The sequence below is a fragment of the Heterodontus francisci genome, chromosome 27, assembly GCF_036365525.1.
Source record: "Heterodontus francisci isolate sHetFra1 chromosome 27, sHetFra1.hap1, whole genome shotgun sequence".
Lineage (NCBI taxonomy): Eukaryota > Metazoa > Chordata > Chondrichthyes > Heterodontiformes > Heterodontidae > Heterodontus > Heterodontus francisci.
This window is the reverse complement of record NC_090397.1, coordinates 30,767,676-30,789,092: the sequence shown is the minus strand read 5'-3', so window position 1 is coordinate 30,789,092 and position 21,417 is coordinate 30,767,676. Positions and strand designations below refer to the sequence as shown.

Below are 21,417 nucleotides of genomic sequence, written 5' to 3'. Positions count from 1 at the left end.
TATAAATGGGTGGTTGTTGGTCGGCACAGACTCGGTGGGCCGAAGGGCCTGTTTCAGTGCTGTATCTCTAAATAAAATAAATACAACTTGAGGTGGTTAAGTTAGAATGTGTGATGGGCATTTTGGCCAGTTATGATCCATGTGCATTGATCCTCTGCATCTTTCAGATTTGAAGTGACTGTTGTACTTCAGACATATCAAGGCTCAGAATCTACTAGGGGGAGAAGCAGTTGTGGAGCTTAGCAGCAGAATCACAAGTGCCGTGGGTAGAAAAGTTGAGAGTTAAAAAGGGCATTGGAGAGGTACAGGTCGGGTCATTTTTTTTTTGTTGTGATGAAAGTAAGAGTTGTTCGTCATGGTGTGGACAGTGAGGGAGATGAGAAAAGCTCAAATATAGCCATGTCTGTGATCATATTAATGGTGGAGAGGCCTTGCGTAATGACTAGATCAAAAGATTGATAAGTGACTTTGAGTAAGGACAGGAAGGCAGACAAAAATTGTGGATGAGGAGTAAAGTTCATCTAGGTATATGTTGATACTGAAGGTGAGTTGTCACTCGAACAAGAGGTTAACTGAAGTCAACAGAGATGAGATTTTCATGAAGTTGCTGGTGATTTGAGGGTAGATGAGGATCTTGAAGGGAAGTGTTAGGTTCTCAAAAGTGTGGGAGGAATCAGAACAGGCTGAGAAGGAACTAGAAAATGAGGGCCATGATGAATAGGGCAGGGCAACGGGCAGAAAATGTAGCCAGATGGGTTAGCTTCAGTGAGGGACGGAATCACTGTCAGTAATGCAGGTTTTGTTCAGGTCCATGATGTTGGTTTGCTTGAATCGAGCATGAGGTTAGGGATGGGGAGAGCCACCTTCCTGTGAAAGTAGATATTGCACAGGGTTGTATAGGGCAGACAGTTAGTGGCATACCCATTTGCAGAAGGTGTGTGGAGAGTGAAAAGGGAGAAGGTTGAGGAAATTTACCTTCAGGAACATGGGTGAGGGAGGGGTGAAAATCTGGATTGGGGAATGGGACAACTCTTGAATAGTAAGTGGCAGATGCTGCAGCTGAGGTTGCCAAGTTTAAAGCTGAGAACAGTGAGCCTGTCCAGGAAGATCTCAAGTCTGGTATTCTACTGCCAAACCAATCAGTGGGTGTACTCCCAGATGTTCGTGGAAAATTCTCGCTAGGTCTTCGTTGTCACTGGGTCAAAATCCTGGTATACACAAATAGCACTGTGGGTGTACCTTCACCACATGTACAGCATCAGTTTAAGAAGTTGGCTAACCGTCATCTTTTCGAGGAATGGACAATAAATGCTTCCCTTGCCAACGACATCCACATCCTAGAATAAATTTTTAAAAAGTTGGGAGTCAAGAGAAGTGGAGTAACTTGGGACAATGGTGTGTTTGTGCCAATGACTGTGGAGGGAGAAAGAAGATGAGAGAGGCCAAAACAGAATTGAGGAGAAGGCAAACAATATGTGCATTCAGGTTGACCTAAAGTGGGGGTCATGGTTGTAAAGCACTTTTGAATTTGGTAAAGTATTATTAAATAGAGGAAAAAGAAAAAAAAAACACTTTAATAAAATGCAGGTGAGCTTGTCTGTTGTTTGCTGCTGGAAGAGTAGTTGGAATTATAATTTGGTTTGTATTAATTTGTACAGATCTTCGTCTGGAAAGCCAGAAGTCCCATGTTCTCTTTATATGAAAGAATTGCAAGGTTTTATATCACGCATCATGAGTGACTACTTTAAAAACTTTGAGTGTGTGGACTTCATCTATGACAGTACAGAAAATATTGCACAGAGAGCTATTCAATTATTTATCCGCAATGCAAGTCTACTGAGACCACTGGGTGAAGGAGGTAAAATGAGGTTGGCTGCAGATTTTGCACAGGTAAGAACTAATGACTAGTGTTACCTTTCTTCTTTGTCTTTGATTTTAATTTTCAGATTCCAAAATACAAATTGAAAGTCATAAAATGAACAGAATGCAAAATTAAAAAGCAGTAGATCACACTAAATAATACTAAAGAGAGGCATTGCTGTAGTATGAAATGAGCACAGCAAGAATTCCAAAATATATACCTTGACAGATAAAGTGAATCAGTGCGAACTTTCCCAAGCTGAAGATTGAGCCAACTATGTCTCATTTGTCTGCCCTAAATTCACACTTTCTCAGAAATAGTTCATTCGTTTTAGATAAAATGTCAGTGTTTTGTGTTTTGGTAATTGATCAAGTTTCTGTTGACTCTGTACATTGGACCTATGATCCACCAGTCTTTTCCTGGATGTGAATGAGATATACCCCCTTACTTTCCCACAAAAGTGGTGGTCTCCAGATTTTTTTTAAACTATTTTTTTTCTCTTAGTTGCTGTTCTCCATTGTGAAAACATTCTCATGTAATGCACAATTCCAAAGGGTCTACGCACCCTCTGCATTGCTACTCAAATGACTATCCTTCATGTATGAGTTCATATACTGATAGTGAACAAGCTATTCTATTATCAAAAGTGTTATAACTGAGCTTTTTTCTGCCCCTGTCTAACATCCATAAATGCGCATTTTCCACCAAAGGTTACTGGATAGTAATCATGAGCAGGAACTATAGTATTTTTTTAAATTATTGTCCACATCCTGGATGAGGAAAATCACTTGTTTCCCATCTGTTGCCTTCCAGCTAAGATCAAAGAACTCTGCAGAATGCTGACCAAATCTGTGGTCTCTGCTTCTGTAAGGTTTAGCACCCACTAATTGGGGGCACTTAATGTCTCTAGGTCCTTACTGTCCTCATGATAAAGCTGAACTTTCTGATGGATTTAACTGAGAAATCTGGGATGTCCCAGAAGTGAATCATTGAGCTGTGAGAGATCCAATAATTGACATGAACAAGAATCAAAAGGAATATGATTTCCAATCTGTGCTCTAAAATGACTGAACGAGGTAAAATAAATTGATTAAGGGAATACTTGAAAGTAATAGTTGAAATTAATTCCTAAGATGATAAAAAGAAAATGCTGGAAATACTCAACTGGTCAGACAGCATCCGTGCAGAGTAAGAATTAAGGTACCAGGTCGACCTTTAGTCAGTTCTGATGAAAGGTCATTGATCTGAAGCATGAACTCTGTTTCTCTCTGAACGGATGCTGCCAGACCTGTTGAGTATTTCCAGTATCAGTTGTTTTTACTTCAGATTTCAAGCATCCACAGTATTTTGCTTTTGTATTCATTCCTAAGACGTTGGTTTGCATTTTTTTTTAAACTGCAAGCATGAGAAATCTGAAATAAAAACAAACAGCAGGTCCCTTGGAATCTGCACAGCAGAAAGGTTAAAGGTTAGATACATTTTTTTTAGCTGAGGTTAACCACTTCCAAGGGAAAACAGGACTTTGGGTAGCATCTGCCGCATTTCTTTCACCACTTCTCCATCCTCATATTCTGTTCCATTTCATTTTGTATTTGCTAGATCATCATCCATCGTATCTGCTACAAGCAATATAATCCCACCACCAATGCAATTACCCCTGTCCTCTTTGCTTTCCAGATGGCATGCTCCTGCTGGGATATCTTTGTTCTTCTATCCTAACTTATGCTGTCCTTCCTCTGACATTTTCCCATGTAGCCATAGCAGATACAACATCTGTTCATTCACCTCTTTCCACATCATTGTCCAGGACACCAAACATCAGTTAGATGTGAGACAGCAGTGTGGTCTCCTCTACATTGGGAAGAACAAGCATGTTAGGTGAACACATTACTGAACATCATCTTCCTATCTGCAGATGTGATTCTGACCACAATGTGGTTTACCACTTCAGATCTCCTTCTCATTTCCACTCTGATTTTTCTGCTTTTAGCCTCCCACACTGTCAAATGAAACAGCAGGGGCTGTATTGCATCTTGCTCCTGGGCACTTTGCAGCTCTATGATCTGAACCCTTTACTTTCCTCCATATTCTTGCCCATTTGTCCTATTTACATTCCACATCAATACTGTACATTTGTTTTTTTCTTTTTTTGCATAAGTATCTTTTTTATGACATTCACTACCTCAATGAGATTTTTTTTACGTCATGCACCAGTTTTCACTTCTCTGGCTTTTTATAGAACTTGTTTGTGGGCTATTACGTTCATTAATTCCTGCTTTGTGACTATAATCAATATTTTAGAATCTTGACTTTTTAACCTCTCTTCACCTCCAAGCTCCTTTCATGTTCTTCAGCCCTGTAAAGAAGTGCATGTCTTTCAGTTTCCTCTTCTGACAAAGGCTGTACACCTGAAAAGTTCTTTTTTTCATGCCTAGGAACTGCTGTGTATTTCCAGGACACTCTTTATTTTGAGAACGTTTATGCCAAACACTAATCCAAGGATGCATGGCAGTCATGTAAAAATGGCTTTTGTCATTTCTGAAATTGATGCCTTGCTAGCTGGGTGCTTATCTACTATTATTGTGGGCAAATTAAAATATCATGCTGGTGCAATATGGGGTGCTCTTCTGAAGTGAGGATCTGTTGGGGCCTTACGCTGCATCTAACCATGCTGTATCTGAGTTGTTGATTCTGACACTGAGTGCCACCTTCCTCAAGAAAGCCCTGCCCAGTGTATTTTGAACACAGGAGATGGATAAATATTTGAATTTTGTCTGATTATCTTTGAATACTGCTGCAACAACCACAACTTGCATTAAGGCACTATATAGATATAATAAAACATCCCAAGGTGCTTCACAGGACCTTTCTAAAACAAAGTATGACAATGTGCCACAACAATTGGTGAGGTCAGATGACCAAAAGCTTGGTCAAAGAAGTAGGTTTTAAGGGGCTGCTTAAAGGAGGAAAGCGAGGTCGAGAGGTGGAGATGTATAGGGAGGGTATTGCAAAGCTAGGGGCCTATGCAACTGAAGGCAAAGCCACCAATGGTGGAGCGATTAAAATCAGAGATACACAAGAGGTCAGAATTAAAGGAGTGCAGATATCTTGGAGGGTTGTGGAACTGGAGGAGATTACAGAGATAGAGAGGGGCAAGGCCATGGAGGGATTTGAAAACAATGAGAATTTTAAAATCAAGATGTTGCTAACTGGGAGCCAATGTAGGTTAGCAAGCACAGGGGTGATAGGGGAACAGGACTTTGTGCCAGTTAAGATATGGGCAGCAAAGTTTTGAATGACCTCAAGTTTACAGAGAGTAGAATGTGGGAGACCAGCCAGGAGTGCGTTGAGAATAGTCAAGTCTAGAGGTAACAAAGACACGTGTTACAGCCACGTGGTGCGATGTGGGTGGTTCCCACTGTTCAACTCCCCACCTGACCACAGCAAATTTTTTTTTTTGCTAGGGTTTAACTGCTTCGGGTTTTATCTTTCAAAGAAGTTCGCATATGACACGAAAATTGGTGGTGTCGTAAATGGTGAGGAGGAAAGCATTAGATTACAGGATGCTATAGACGGGCTGCTAAGATGGGTGGAGCAGTGGCAAATGGAATTTAATTTTGAGAAGTGTGAGGTGATGCATTCTTACCTTATAAAGGTTATATACATATGAACTGTGACGAGGTAGATGTAATTTAGAACCTCAATTCATTTACCTTACTCTTCGTTGCCAATGATTTTTAAATAATTTGTATGGTATAGTAATGCTCATCTTCAAGAAGTTTTTATTTTTAAACTGGCTAGCATGGTGGTGATAACATCTTGTGTTTTGTTTTTATGTGAATGAACATTTAGGCCTGTAATTTTCTGATTATCAGAATAACAATTGCAAATTCCTGAAAAATACATATTTCCTTATACTGTTCTATATTTGTCAGTTAATGTTTTTAAACTTCATAATTATGCTATAAAGTTGGTGTATTGATGCGATATATTACATACCAAAGTTGAATTTTCATTCTGCTTAAATTTATCAAAGATTCAAGGTAAATGATATCCACTGCAATTTTTTTGGGGGGGCGGGCAGAATGGTTACATTCCCTGAATTTTTATGTTCCACAGGAATAAAAAAGTCTTGTTAAAAGTTTTAGTTTAATAACTTTTCTTTTGTTAGAACTTATACTGTATCTTGCAATATTGCAGATGGAATTAGCAGTGGCACCACTTTGTAGAAGAGTGTCAGATCTAGGAAAATCCTACCGATTACTGAGGTCATTCAGGTCAGTCGCGTTCTGCTCAAGATGGGCTTCAGGAGAATGTTTAAATCTGAATAGATGCATATTAATTCTATTTTTTTTTAAAGTAATGACTCTTTGCTCTTTTATTTCTTCAGATTATAAATTAGGATTGAGTAGTTCATATCATTAATATGGTTTTGTGCAACTATTATTGCAGTCTTTTATGAATAATCTATTATTTTAAGGGCACTGATGCCTGAAAAATCATGAATGCATTTCATGGTGTTGAAATGATGCATGATGAGCAATTAGCTATGTTTTTGCACAGAATATTATCCATAAGATGCCATAATCACAAATCTGTACTTTTTTTGATAATTAAGTACTTCATGTCATTGGCATGAATCTGATGTGTATGCATGAGCTTACATTTTTAAGATGATTATTTCTTGAATCACAGAATGGTTACAGCACAGAAGGAGGTCATTCAGCCCAATGTGTCCTTCCTGGCTATCTGAAAAAGCTATTCAGCTAGTCCTACTCCCCCGCCTTTTCCCTGTAGCCCTGCATTTTTTTTTCCCTGGATAATTATCCAATTCCCTTTTGAAATCCACGTCTGAAGAAGCCTCCACTTCACTCTCTGGCATTGCATTCCAGATCCTTAACCACTTACTACATAAAAAAAAGTTTTGTCTCATGTCACCTATGATTCTTTTACCAATCACTTTAAATCAGTGTCCTATTGTTCTTGACCCTTCCACCAACGGGAACTGTTTCCCCCTATCCACTCTGTCCAAACTCCTCACTATTTTGAACACCTCCGTCAAATCTTCTTTCAACCTTCTATTTAAAGAGAACAGCCCCAGCTTCGCCAGTCTATCCTCGTAACTGAAGTCCTTCATCTGTGGAACCATTTTTGTAGATCTACTCTGTACCTTCTCCAATGCCTTCACATCCTCAAAGTGTGGTGCCCAGAATTGGACACAACACTCCAGTTGAGGTCTAATCACTGTTTTATAAAGATTCACCATAACTTCCTTGCTTTTGTACTCTATGCCTCTAATATAAAGCCCAGGATCCCATATGCCTTCAACGATATATGCACAGATACCCCAGGTCCCTCTCCTCCTGCACCCCTTTAGAATTGTATCCTTAATTTTATTTGCCTTTCCTCATTCTTCCTACCAAAATGTATCACTTCACACTTTTCTGCATTAAATCTGTCATGTGTCCACCCATTCCACCAGCCTGTCCATGTCCTCTTGAAGTCTATCGCTATCCTCCTCCCAGTTCACAATACTTCCAAGTTTTGTGTCATCTGCAAATTTTGAAATTGCGTCCTGCGCACCCAAGTCAAAGTCATTAATATAGAACAAGAAAAGCAGTGGTCCTAATACTGACCCTGGGGAACCCTACCTATATACCTTCCTCCAGTCTGGAAAACTGCCATTCACCACTACTGTTTCCAGTCACTCAGCCAACTTCATATCCATGCTGCCACTGTCTGTTTGCTGACAAGCCTGTTCAGTGAAACTTTATCAAACGTCTTTTGGAAAATCATGTATACCACATCAACTGCATTGCCCTCATCAAGCTTCTCTGTTACTTCATCGCAAAACTTAAACACAACTTGCCCTTAAAGTCCTGCTGGCTTTCCTTAATTAATTCACATTTGTCCAAGTGACTGGTAATTTTGTCCCACATTACTCACTTGTTCTCATTTGTATTATCAACTTAACATCTGTCATAAGCAACCTTTTTCTGCTTCACCTTTCTCTTTCTTTCTTCATTCAGGGAGCTCTGGCTTTTTGTCCTACCTTTCCCTCTTATGGAAGTGTACCTCAGCTGCACTTGAACTGTCTCCTCTTTAAAAGCAGCCCATTGTTCAGTTACAGTTTTGCCTGGGCAATCTTCGATTCCATTTACCTGGGTCAGATCTGTTCTCACCCTATTGAAATTGCACTCCCCCTCCCAATTAATTATTTTTACTCTGAATTACTCTTTGTCCATTTCCAAAGCTAAACTAAACCTTATGATACTGTGATCTTTGTCCCATAAATGTTCTCCTACTTACACTTGATCCAACTCATTCTCTAGAACTAGAGCCAGCAATGTCTCCTTCCTCTTTGAACTGGAAACATACTGATGTTAAAAAAAAACTCCCCTGAACACACTTTAGAAACTCATCCCCCTCTCTGCCCTTTTCACTATTACTATTCCAATCTATATTAGGCTAATTAAAGTCCCCCATTATAACTGTTGTAGTTTTTGCACCTCTCTGTAATTTCCTTGCAAATTTGTTCGTCTTTGTCTTTCCCACTAGTTGGAGGCCGATAGCATACACCCAGTAATGTAATTGTACCTCTATCGTTTCTTATCTCTAACCAAATAGATTCTGTCTTTGACCCCTATAGGGCATCCTTTCTCTCCAGCACTGTAATATTATCCTTAATCAAAACTGTCACCCCTCCACCTTTTTTTTCCTTCCCTATCTTTCCTGAACACCTTGCATCCATGAATATTTAGTACCCAGTCCTGCCCTTTTTTGAGCCAGGTCTCTGTTATTGCTGCAACATCATACTCCCACATGGCTACCTGTGCCTACTGCTGACCAACTTTATTTACCACGCTGCTTGCATTCACATACATGCACTGTAAACCTAATTTAGACCTCGCTGCATTCCTTCTTACTCTGACCCGACCTAATATCTTACTATTTCTTACTCTAGTGCTGTCTCCCAATTCTTTGTGCACCCTGTTTTTGCTCTCTAATGTTACTTCCTAATTCCCAACTCCGCAAAGTTAATTTAAATTCTCCCAATAGCACTTGCAAACCGTCCTGCAAGGACATTGGTCCTGGCTCTGTTGGGGTGCAACATGTCTGGCCTGTACAGGTCCCATCTCCCCCAGAGCTGGTCCCAATGTCCCAGGAATAAACTATACAAGATATCAGTTTCTTCAAACAAATGTAATTTTTCAGTTTCTCTGGTTAACAGAAATAAACCGTACTGCATGCAATATGCAGTAATTTTCTTAGATTAGATTGCATTAGATTGTGGAAACCTGAAGTTCTGGAGAAGAATATGTAGAGAGGGTTTTCATCGTGCAGTTAACCATATTGTGTGCATATAACAACTTTTGATGCCTATAATCTGTAGAACATACAGAGCAGTCAGCAAAGTAGGATTATTAGGATTTCCTCAGGTAATGTCCTACACCCAACCATCTTCAGCTGCTCCATCGATGACATTTCCTCCATCATAAAATGTGGGATATTTGCTGATTGCACAGCGTTCAGTACCATTCACAACTCCTCAGATACTGTAGCAGCCTGTGCCCACATGTGGCAAGACCTGGACAACTTTCAGGCTTGGGCTGATAAGTGGCAAGTAACATTCATGCCAGACGAGTGCCAGGCAATGACCATCTCCCCTTGACTTTCATCTACATTACCATTGCTGAATCTCCCACTATCAACATCCTGGGAGTTACCATTGACAAGAAACTTAACTGGACCAGCTATATAAATACTGTGGCAACAAGAGGAGGTCAGAGGCTGGGAATTCTGTGGCGAGTTACTCACCTCTTGACACTCCAATGCCTGTCCACAATCTGCAAGGCACAAGTTAGGAGTGTGATGAAATACTGTTCTCATGCCTGGATGAGTACAGCTTCAACAAAGCTCTAAGCTCGACACCATCCAGGGCAAAGCAGCCCACTTGGTCGACACCCCATCCACCACCTTCAATATTCACTCCCTTCTCCACCAGCACACGTCTACAAGATGCACTGCAGCAACTTGCCAAGCCTCCTTTGACAGCACCTTCCAAACAGGCCCTTCGAGCCTGCTCCGCCATTCATTATGATCATGGCTGATCATCCAACTCAGTAACCTGTTCCCACTTTCCCCCCCAAGAGCTATATCTAACTCCTTCTTGAAAACATACAATGTTTTGGCCTCAACTGCTTTCTGTGGTAGCGAATTCCACAGGCTCACCACTCTCTGGGTGAAGAAATTTCTCCTCATCTCAGTCCTGAAAGGTATACCCCATATCCTTAGGCTATGACCCCTGGTTCTGGACTCCCCCACCATCAGGAACATCCTTCCTGCATCTACCCCGTCAAGTCATGTTAGAATTTTATAGGTTTCTATGAGATCCCCCCCCTCACTCTTCTGAACTCCAGCGAATAAAATCCTAACCGACTCAATCTCTCCTCATACGTCAGTCCCGCCATCCCAGGAATCAGTCTGGTAAACCTTCGCTGCACTCCCTCTATAGCAAGAACGTCCTTCCTCAGATAAGGAGACTGAAGCTGCATACAATATTCCAGGTGTGGCCTCACCAAGGCCCTGTATAATTGCAGCAAGACATCCCTGCTCCTGTAATCGAATCCTCTCACTATGAAGGCCAACATACCGTTTGCCTTTTTTTACCGCCTGTTGCACCTGCATGCTTACCTTCAGTGACTGGTGTACGAGAACACCCAGGTCTCGTTGCATATTCCCCTCTCTCAGTTTATAGCCGTTCAGACAATCTGCCTTCCTGTTTTTTCTACCAAAGTGGATAACCTCACATTTATCCACATTATACTGCATTTGCCATGCATTTGCCCACTCTCTCAACTTGTCCAAATCACCCTGAAGCCTCTCTGCATCCTTCTTACAACTCACCCTCCTAGCCAGTTTTGTGTCATCTGCAAATTTGGAGATATTCCATTTAGTTCCCTCATCTAAATTATTAATATATATTGTGAATAGCTGGGGTCCTAGCACTGATCCCTGTGGTACCCCACTAGTCACTGCCTGCCATTCGGAAAAAGACCCATTATTCCTACTCTTCGTTTCCTGTCTGCCAACCAATTTTCTATCCATCGCAATACACTACCCCCAATCCCATGCGCTTTAATTTTGCACGCTAATCTCTTATGTGGGACTTTGTCGAAAGCCTGCTTAAAATCCAAATAAACCACATCCACCAGCTGCCCCTCATCAACTCTACTAGTTACATCCTCGAAGAATTCTCGTAGATTTGTCCAGCATGATTTCCCTTTCGTAAATCCATGCTGACTCTGGCCGATTCTACCACTGTTTCCAAGTGCTCTGCTATAAAATCTTTGATAATGGACTCTAGAATTTTCCCCACTACTGACGTCGGGCTGACTGGTCTATAATTCCGTTTTCTCTCTACCTCCCTTTTTAAATAGTGGGGTTACATTAGCTACCTTCCAATCTGTAGAAACTGTTCCAGAGTCTATCCAATCTTGGAAGATGACCACCAATGCATCCACTATTTCAAGGGCCACTTCCTTAAGTACTCTGGGATGTAGATTATCAGGTTCAGGGGATTTATTGGCCTTCAATCCCATCAATTTCCCCAACACCATTTCTCTACTAATACTGATTTCCTTCAATTCCTTCCTCTCTCTAAACCCTGTGTTCCCCAACATTTCTGGTATGATATTTGTGTCCTCCTTTGTGAAGACGGAACCAAAGTATGCTTTTAATTGATCAGCCATTTCTTTGTTCCCCATAATAAATTCCCCTGTTTCTGACTGTAAGGTACCTACATTTGTCTTCACCTGGAATAGGGAGTTGTAAAGGGTATGGGGGTTCGTGTGTATAGATCTTTTGAAACAGGCAGAACATATTGAAAGAGTGGTGAGCAAAGCAGATGGGTTCTTGGGCTTCATAAGTGTAGTACAAAATGAGTACAAAAGCAGGGAAGTTATGCTGAACCTTTATAAAGCTCTGTCCGCAAGCAGGACCCTGAGCTTCCGGTTGCTTGCCATTTCAACACTCCCCCCTGCTCTCATGCTCACATCTCTGTCCTGGGATTGCTTCAGTGTTCCAGTGAACATCAACGCAAGCTCGAGGAACAGCATCTCATCTACCGATTAGGCACACTACAGCCTGCCGGACTGAACATTGAGTTCAATAATTTCAGAGCATGACAGCCCCCCATTTTACTTTCATTTTTAGTTATTTTTTCTTCCTTTTTTTTTACATTCCTTTTTACATTTTTTACAATCTTTTTTTGCATTTATTTCATTTCATTTCATCTTAGTTTGTTCAGTTTGCTTACCCACTGTTTTTTTCAGGTTGTTTTTCTTCAGGTTTGCACATGCTGCTGTTCAATATTCAGTGTATTCACACCTAATCTGTACTAATGCTTTGTCTTTCAACACACCATTAACATATTGTTTGCCTTTTCTCCGTGACCTTTTGGTCAGCTATGTGGCCTGGCCCAATCTGCACCTTCTCCTTTGTTATCTCTTGCCCCACCCCCACCTCACTTGTTTATAATCTGTGATTTTTCTAATATTTGTCAGTTCCGAAGAAGGGTCACTGACCCGAAACGTTAACTCTGCTTCTCTTTCCACAGATGCTGCCAGACCTGCTGAGTGATTCCAGCATTTCTTGTTTTTGTTTATAAAGCTCTGATTCAGCCACACTGGAGTATTGCATCCAGTTCTGGTCACTGCAGTTCAAGGAGCATAGCATTTAGGAAGGACAGGAAGCTAGGAAAAGGTGGAAGGGTGGCTGTTAATTAGTGCAATAGAGAGGGATGACCTAAGTTCAGGAAACCAGGATGTAGAGGCAGTTTGGGTAGAGATGAGAAATCATAAAGGCAAAAAGTCACTTATGGGAGTGGTGTACAGGCCACCTAACTTTAACCACACTGTAGGACAGGGTATAAAGGAAGAAATAATGGTAGCCTATCAGAAAGGTATGGCGATAATCATGTGGGATTTTAATCTACATATAGACTGGAAAAATCAGATGGGCAGAGGTAGCCTAGATAAAGAATGTTTTCGGGATAATTTCTGGGAACAGTGCATTCTGGAGCCAACCTGAGAGCAGGCTATACTAGACCTGGTATTTTGCAACAAGATAGGATTAATTAATGACCTCATAGTTAAGGCGCCCCTATGTAGCAGCGATCATAATATGAATTGAATTTTACATTCAGTTTGAGGGAGAGAAGGATGGGTCCAAGACCAGTATTTTAAACCTAAATAAGGGCAATTATGAGGGCATGAAAACAGAGCTAGCTAAAGTGAACTGGCAAATTAGGTTAAGCGATAGGTCAATAGAGATGCAGTGGCAGACATTTAAGGGGATATTTCAGAATACACAGAATGGATACATTCCAATGAGAAAGGAAAATTCCAATTGGTGGGGGGGGTGGAGGGAGACCCGGCATCAGTGGTTAACTAAAACAGTTAAAGATAGTATCAGACTTAAAGAATAAGCATATAATTGCGCAAGATGGGTGGCCGGTCAGAAAATTGGACAGAACATTAAAAAACAGCAAAGATTGTCTAAAAGATTGATAAGGAAGGTAAAATTAGAGTATGAGAGAAAGCTAGCTAGAAATATAAAGATAGTAGTTTCTATAGGTATTTAAAAAAGGGTTAACAAAGTGAACATTAGTCCTGTAGAAATTGAGTCTGGGGAATTAATAATGGATAATAAGGAGATGGCAGATGAATTGAACACGTATTTGGCATCAGTCTTCACTATAGAGGATACAAGTAACATCCCAGAATTAGCTGTAAGTCAAGAAATGGAAGAGCGGGAGGAATGCAAGAAAATTACAATCACCAGGGAAGTGGTACTCCTTTATTCAAAAAGGGAGGGAGACAGAAAGCAGGAAACTACAGGCTAATTAGCTTGACATTTGTCTTAGATAAAAAGTTAGCTATTAATTAAAGTCATTATAGCAGGGCATATAGAAAAATTCAAGGTAATCAGGCAGAGTCAACATGATTTTGTCAAAGGGAAATCATGTTTAACCAATTTATTGGAGATTTGTGAGGGAGTTACATGTGCTGTGGATGAAGGGGAACCAGTGAATGTATTGTACTTAGATTTCCAGAAGGCATTTGATAAGATGCCACATCAAAGGGTATTGCAAAAAATAAAAGCTCATGATGTGGGGGATAACATATTGGCATGGATAGAAGATTGACTAGCTAACAGGAAACCGAGAGCTGGCATAAATGGGTCATTTTCTGGTTGGCAAGATGTGACGAGTGGTGTGCCACAGGGATCTGTGCTGGGGCCTCAACTTTTTACAATTTAAATAAATGACTTAGATGAAGGGACCGCTTATTTAAGGAAGGATGTAAATGTGTTGGAAGCAGTTCAAAGAAGGTTTACTAGACTGATACCTGGAATAGGCGGGCTATCTTATGAGGAAAGAGTGGACAGGCTAGGCTTGTATCCGCTGGAATTTAGAAGAGTAAGAGGCAATTTGATTGAAACATAAGGTCCTGGGGTCTTGACAGGGTGGATGTGGAATGGATGTTTCCCCTTGTGGGAGAATCTAGAACCAGGGGTCGCCCATTTAAGACAGAAGAGGAGAATTGTTTTCTCTGAGGGTCGTGATTCTTTGGAATTCTCTTCCTCAAAAGGCGGTGGAGGCAGAGGTAGATAGATTCTTGATAAGCAAGGGGGTGAAAGGTTATCGGGAGTAGGTGGTAATGTGGAGAAATCGGTTCAGCCATGAACTACTTGGAGCAAAGGAGGTTGAGGGGAGATCTGATAGAGATGTACAAGATTATGACAGGTTTACTTAAGGTAGACAAAGAAAAGCTGTTCCCATTAGCTGATGGTACAAGGACTAGGGGGACACAGATTTTAAGTTTTAGGCAAGTGGTATAGAGGGATGTGAGGAAGAACTTTATGCAGCGAGTGGTAATGACCTGAAACTCGATGCCTATGAGGGTGGTAGAAGCAGAGACGATCAATGATTTCAAAAGGAAATTGGATATGCACTTGAAGGAAATAATCTTGCAGAGCTACAGAGACAGAGCAGGGAATGAGACTGATCAGATTGATCTAGAGAGTGGGCATGGATATGATGGGCTGAATGGCCTCCTTCTGTACCATTATGACTCTAGGGCAAATGTGCAGCCAATTTGCAGTCCCGTAGCAATGAGAGAATGACCAGATAATCTGTTTTTTACTCCTCTTTGTTGAGGGATTAAAATTAGACAGGACAGCAGGGAGACCCTGCTCTTTGAAATAGTGCCACAGGATCTTTTTCATCTGCCCTCAGTTGGATGAGGCTTCAGTTTAGCATCTCATCTGAAAGACAGCACCTACAACAGTGCAGTATTCCTTCAGTATTGCACTAAAGTGTCAGCTTAAGCTATGTGCTCAGAGTACCCACAATCTTTGAACTTGAGGTGCGAGTGCTACCAGAGCCATAGCTGACAGTTCATGATTTGTAATCATGGAATTATCTGAGAAAATGGTTTTGAGGATCCAGAAGGAAAGCATAAACAAATAACGTACTAGCAATTTGAGCACAAAACTCAAATCCACTGTGGGAAGTATAATAAAGCATTTATAATGTGAATAAGAGGTTATAGGAAGAGTTACCTATGTCTTAAGTATGGTTTTCTACACCTATTAATTTTAATACTATCCCATCTGTGGCCTGTTTCTTTCAATATAAGTAAGGTGTGTAATACTTGCACCTTGTCAGTCATGTCCCATGTTATAGCAATGAGCACACCACTCATATGAAGAATGGCACGGTATCAAATATCAGCAACCATTGTTTGGCTCCCTGACCACCTGTAAGCAACATCATGGGAATTCTGCTAGTAATTTAATAATCCTCTACAATCTCATCAGAGCATTTTTTTTTTTACACATTTGCTTTTCACAGACCCTTACTGTTCCAGACAAGTGAACATATTGCTACTAGCCCAGCTGTAGGGGATATTGTTCCATACAGCACAATTCTTCATTTCCTGTTCACCAGAGCACCACCTGACCTGAAGCCACCACACCAGGTATTCACGGAACTGATTGGTTAAAAACAAAATAATTGCTTTCAGTTTTTCCCTTTGAGTAACCAAACCTAATTCTTGCAGCTAATCTATATCAATATTTAAGCTTCTGTTGTTTGTGTTTGTTGATGTATTTAAATTCTAATTCAGATTTTGTCTCCATTTTCTCTTGAAGCTATTTTTATACCTTGCTGCTAAGTTCAAGGTGTAAATGCTTTATTCTTTAGTATTCTTCCATACCACCAGTTAATCCTAGTTTGATTTTGGGAAAACTGTGTTCTCATCACTAAGATCACTATTATGAAGTTGTAGATACTTTATGGAAGTGATAGACCCCATCCGCCTTATCGCTTTTTTTTTCTGTAACAATATGGATTCTTGCAGACTACAGTTTCAGTTTAGCTTCACCCCAAAACAAGCTGGCATTGCCTATCTGCTTTATTTTACAGTGTGCTAAACCATTTTTCCCAAAAAAACAAATCAAGCTCAGCTGCACTCCTGTGGTTATGTAGAAGAACCATATACTTCAAAGAATAAAGACCATACATAGTAAATAATCCATCATTGCTGGATATGTAAAAGAAAACTGTATGGAAAGGTTGTGTAATCTTATTCTAAAGATCCCTATTTATTATTTTACTCAGGTTTTGTATAAATGAACTGATTGAATGTTGATGACCACTTTAGAAACTCAGGCTGGGATTTTACAGGCCCCCAAAACGGGGTTGGAGGCAGGGGGGCACGGAGTATCTCAATGGGTGATGGGGCAGAGTCCTGTCGCCAAGTGATCTTCCCGGGGGGTGGGATAGGCTGACGACGGCCTTCCTGCCCAGAGGCCAATTGAGGCTCTTAAATGGCTTAAGGACCTCTTCCTGCTACTGCTGGGTTCTTACCAGGGGGTGGGGGAGGAGGGGGTGTGGTGGTGTCCTTTCTCTGTGGCCCATGTAGGACTCCCACTGGGAGCCACTTTACCCCCAGGAGCTCCCCCTCTCTTTTCCCCCCCCCCCCCCCCCTCGAACTGCACGACCATTTCCACCCCCCCAACCTCTACACTAGTCCTGACAATCTCCCTTCATTTACCTAAGATCTGTGGTTCCAGCACTGGGGCCTGTGTCCAAGGCCTCTGCAGTATAAGCAGTGAGCACCACTCCCGGTGGCACTGCCTGTCCTGTGAATGGCCGGCAGCTCCTTGGAGGTGTGATCCCTGTCTTTGAAGGGATGGGGAGCCCGACAAGGATCACTCTTTGGGTGTTGTGGGGGTGGGGGGGGGGGGGGTACAAAAAGGCAGGCAGGCTTTACCCCACTTTTTCGGCCTGGCGCCGGGAGCCCTGCCTCCAGCACAAAATCCAGCCCTGAGGCAGAACATTTTCTCACTTTTGAAAAATATGTCCAATTAATAGATGCAGCAGCACTAGATGGTGGAAGCGCTAGACTAGGCTGCATATCTCATCTACAGTTTCAACTGATCTAGGAAACAGCATCAAAAGATTTAAGACTAATCAGGAGTCCAGAACAGAGTGGAATATATTTTTACCTCTACATTTATACAAATTAAGAACATATTTATTAGTTATTTAGAAGAATATCTTACATTGCTGTAACTTCACTGGGTATTTCTTTAATATTACAGTATTATAGTTATCTAACAGCTGTGAAATTAATTACAGAGGGCAGAGTGGTCTGTAGCTCGGTATTCTCAGTGGCTTGATGATCATCCATCAGAAAAAGATCGACTAATTCTTATCAGGTATTACCTAGTTTCTGGAGTTACTGTTTGAGTATATCTGAATGTCATCATACCAGAAATGAATATATCAGTCACAGATTATATAGATACCTGATTTTTAATTCTTGATCTGAGTTTAGATAATGTTAAGGAAGTTTAAAAAATAACTTGATATGCCAGCTTTACCACTCAAGTTTAGTTTTGCTCTAAAATACATCACTGCAAACACATGTTTGTAAGTTTTCATTTTAAGACTATGCTAGTATATGTTGGAACACCACTATGAGGGGCATGGACTGAATGGCAGCCTCTGCTGTAAATGACTGACTCTCTATGAAAGTGGTGGGGCACGGGCACTTTTCTTGCTCTTGCAATCTCACAGCTGCCTTGTATGTGATGAGTTTCTTGGTGGGGGTCAGGCATTTTCTACATGGTTGAAAAACTGAAGGGTATTGTTATGCTACTCTTGCACTCCTCTTAGCAGCTGGTTAAACGTCAGCATTTAGAATCTGGAAACACTTGGCTATCGTGAAACCACAAGGCAAGGTTGAAGGAAAAATTAGAGCATGTAACATACCCTAAAAACTCTGTTGGAGCGGTGATATCTCTGGACTGCAGATTATAAGGAAACAGGTTAAAAGCCATACTGCCCTTTACAAACTAGACCCTTTGTCAGAGATCAGCCCCATATAACCACCTTTTCAGTATCCCTCAATGCTTTCTCTGATAAATGTATTAAATTGTCTCTTAAATCCATTTAAACATGAATTGCAAAAGGTTAGCATGCAGGTATAGCAAGTAATTAGAAAAACAAATGGAAGTTGGCCTTTATTGCAAGTAGGGAAGTCTTGTTAGAACTGTAAGGGGCATTGGTGAGACCACACTTGGAGTACTGTGTACAGTTTTGGTCTCCTTATTTGAGGAGGGATATACTTGAATTGGAGGCAGTTCAGAGGGTCATTAGGTTGATCCCTGGGTTGGTGGTTGCTTTGAGGATAGGTTGAACAGATTGGGCCTATACTTATTGGGAGAAATCTAGAAATAGGGGGCACAATTACAAAATAAGGGGTCTCCCATGTAAGATGAGGAGGAATTTCTTCTCTCATGGTCATTAATCTTTAGAATTCTTGACCCCAGATAGCAGTGGAGGCTGGATCATTGAATATTTTCAAGGTTGAGCTCGACAGATTTTTGGGGGGCTGACAGGAAAGTGTGGTTAAAAACACAATCAGATTAGTCATGAATGGTGGAGCAGGCTTGAGGGACCAAATGTCCTATTCCTACTCCTATTTGTTATTTCTTTCAGTGCCTTCCTTCTTAGCACCCTGCACTACTCATCACTCTTTGGATATAAAAGTTTTGTTCTATTTCCCTTACTATGTCTAATTTCATAAGTTATAATTGATAGACTCTCTGCCCACTCCAGTATTTGAACCCTTTGCAGTAGTAAACAATTTGTTTTCCTTCATCAGTTGGTATGCTCCTATTCCATGGCGTAATTTCAAGGATACTGCACTGTCAAAATCATGCCCCTTATATCTTGGAAAAGAGACTGCTTTCCCATTGTCCATACCTCCCTCATTTTCCTACGAAAGAAAGTGGGAAAATCTGTTTGCTCTTCCACATATAGACATATCACAACCAAGCTTGCCACTCCTGACTGCCAACCTCAGCCTAGATTGGTAGTCAAACATGGTCAGTTACATGTTATTAGATTACATACATGCTATTATATTAATATTGAGAATCCTAAAATGTAATTCCAAAGTTCTGTTTTTTTTTTAGGGGTGCTCTTGAGGCTTATGTTCAATCAGTACGAGCAAGAGAAGGAAAAGAATTTGCTCCAGTATATCCATTAATGCTGCAACTCCTCCAAAAAGCCATGGTCAATGTGCAATGAAAACTTTTCTGAAACAAAAGATGACTCGTGACTTCCTGTCTGCATTGTTTGGATAACTGTTGAAGTTTTAATTAATATCTAATTGCGAATAGGCTGGTTTGAATTTTGGTAATTTTTAACTGGGAGTTTCTAAGTGTTCATTTCCTTCAAAAATCAAAGTTACAAAGATTTGATTTCATTAGCCAGTTTGCGTATGAGGTTCCTTATCCGTGTTAGTGGCATTAGTTGAGGAGTAAGTGTTGACCAGGACAATGGAGGAACCACTGCTCCTCTGAGTAGTGCATGGAATCTTTTCCATTCACCTGAGGGTAGATGAGGCCTTAAATTACCACCTCATCTGATGGGTACAGGCTGTTTAGATGCTATTGCAATTTGATTATGTACATCAAATCAGCTCCTTAAATTGATGGGCTCAGTAACTTCTCCTGATATCTTCCCTTATGATATCAGCACTCAAGGTTAGATTTGAAATATTGTAGGGTAAAAGAAAATAGATAAAGCAAATAAAGGTGCCATTTTCATGCATTGAAGGTTTTGTGTTACAGCAAACATTCATCTATTTTTTGTTTAATTACCATTAGTAGTGTTGGCCTTTATTGGTGAAGGGAAATTGCCTTAAAGGGAAAATTGGCATAACCGGTTTTAACTGGTCTGCATAAATATTCAAGATGGTTTGACATATTTGCATCTTCAAAATATCATTTAATAAATAAATAGCTTAAACTGATTAGCAAGTTCCTGTGTAAAGATGCCAGCAGCCAGATGAAGCTCATTCTAAAGTGTAAAGGGGCGGCGCAGTGGTTAGCACCGCAGCCTCGCAGCTCCAGGGACCCGGGTTCAATTCCGGGTACTGCCTGTGTGGAGTTTGCAAGTTCTCCCTGTGTCTGCGTGGGTTTTCTCCGGGTGCTCCGGTTTCCTCCCACAAGCCAAAAGACTTGCAGGTTGATAGGTAAATTGGCCATTATAAATTGTCACTAGTATAGGTAGGTAGGGACAGGTGGGGATGTTTGGTAGGAATATGGGATTAGTGTAGGATTAGTATAAATGGGTGGTTGATGTTCGGCACAGACTCGGTGGGCCGAAGGGCCTGTTTCAGTGCTGTATCTCTAATCTAAAAAATCTAAATCTAATCTAAATTGATTGTTTTAAAACACTAATTAAAATTATAATATAGACATAAGATGCAATTTACAACATTGTATTCTTACTATACAATTATTAAAAAGTTTTACTGTCATATGTTTTTTAACGATTCTGCATGTCTTATGTCCTACTAATGAATATAAGCATTTTTGAGTGTTGATCTTTTTAATTACCTTAGGCATTTGCTCAGCACTGTATTGCTACCAAACTGTTGCCAACAAGGATTTAAAACATTAGTTATAAACTTTAAAAAAACAAGCCTAGGGTTGCCCAAGGTAGAGACGGTGCTCTTTTTCCCACTCATTTTCATCTCCGTACAGCACACCCTACTTATTGAACTCTGGAGAGCTTAATAGGTATATAGCCAAGGTTTTGGAAATCTTATGCATGTGCAGGAGGATTCATGTCCGGAAGTATTCTTCATAACAGCCAGGTAGGTTAGTGGAAGGAAAAAAACCTTAGAATTGCTTATGTAACAAAATGCTCATTAGGCGGGGCAAAGGTTGCTATGTAGATCGTTCCTTCTGCTATATCCATTTCTTCTTTGTGTTTATTACTTATAGATGCATGTGAAATTCCATTGAATGGCAACTTTTACACTTCTAGTACTAATCCTAAATTTATGTCCATTGTTACTGATTCACTACCCTTAAACCTTTCAAACTTCTCCATGCCAGTGAATACAGCCCCATGTTTTATTAAGCTGCTCAACTATCTATAACAAAATGCGTAAAACTGTAAATAG

At 40.6% G+C, this 21,417-nt stretch overlaps 1 protein-coding gene across 2 annotated transcripts in view; it reads left to right on the top strand.

Annotated features, from left to right (window-relative positions):
• Positions 1 to 20,766, top strand: part of cog5 (component of oligomeric golgi complex 5) — a 204,208-nt gene extending 183,442 nt beyond the window's left edge. For both annotated transcript variants that reach the window (XM_068059080.1, XM_068059082.1), the window contains 5 exons: positions 1,659 to 1,890; positions 6,062 to 6,138; positions 15,780 to 15,906; positions 17,571 to 17,650; positions 19,415 to 20,766. In XM_068059080.1, the coding sequence (XP_067915181.1) occupies positions 1,659 to 1,890; positions 6,062 to 6,138; positions 15,780 to 15,906; positions 17,571 to 17,650; positions 19,415 to 19,529 (631 nt within the window). In that variant the 3' untranslated portion in view covers positions 19,530 to 20,766. The remainder of the gene's footprint in view (positions 1 to 1,658; positions 1,891 to 6,061; positions 6,139 to 15,779; positions 15,907 to 17,570; positions 17,651 to 19,414) is intronic.
• Positions 20,767 to 21,417: the final 651 nt, after the last annotated feature.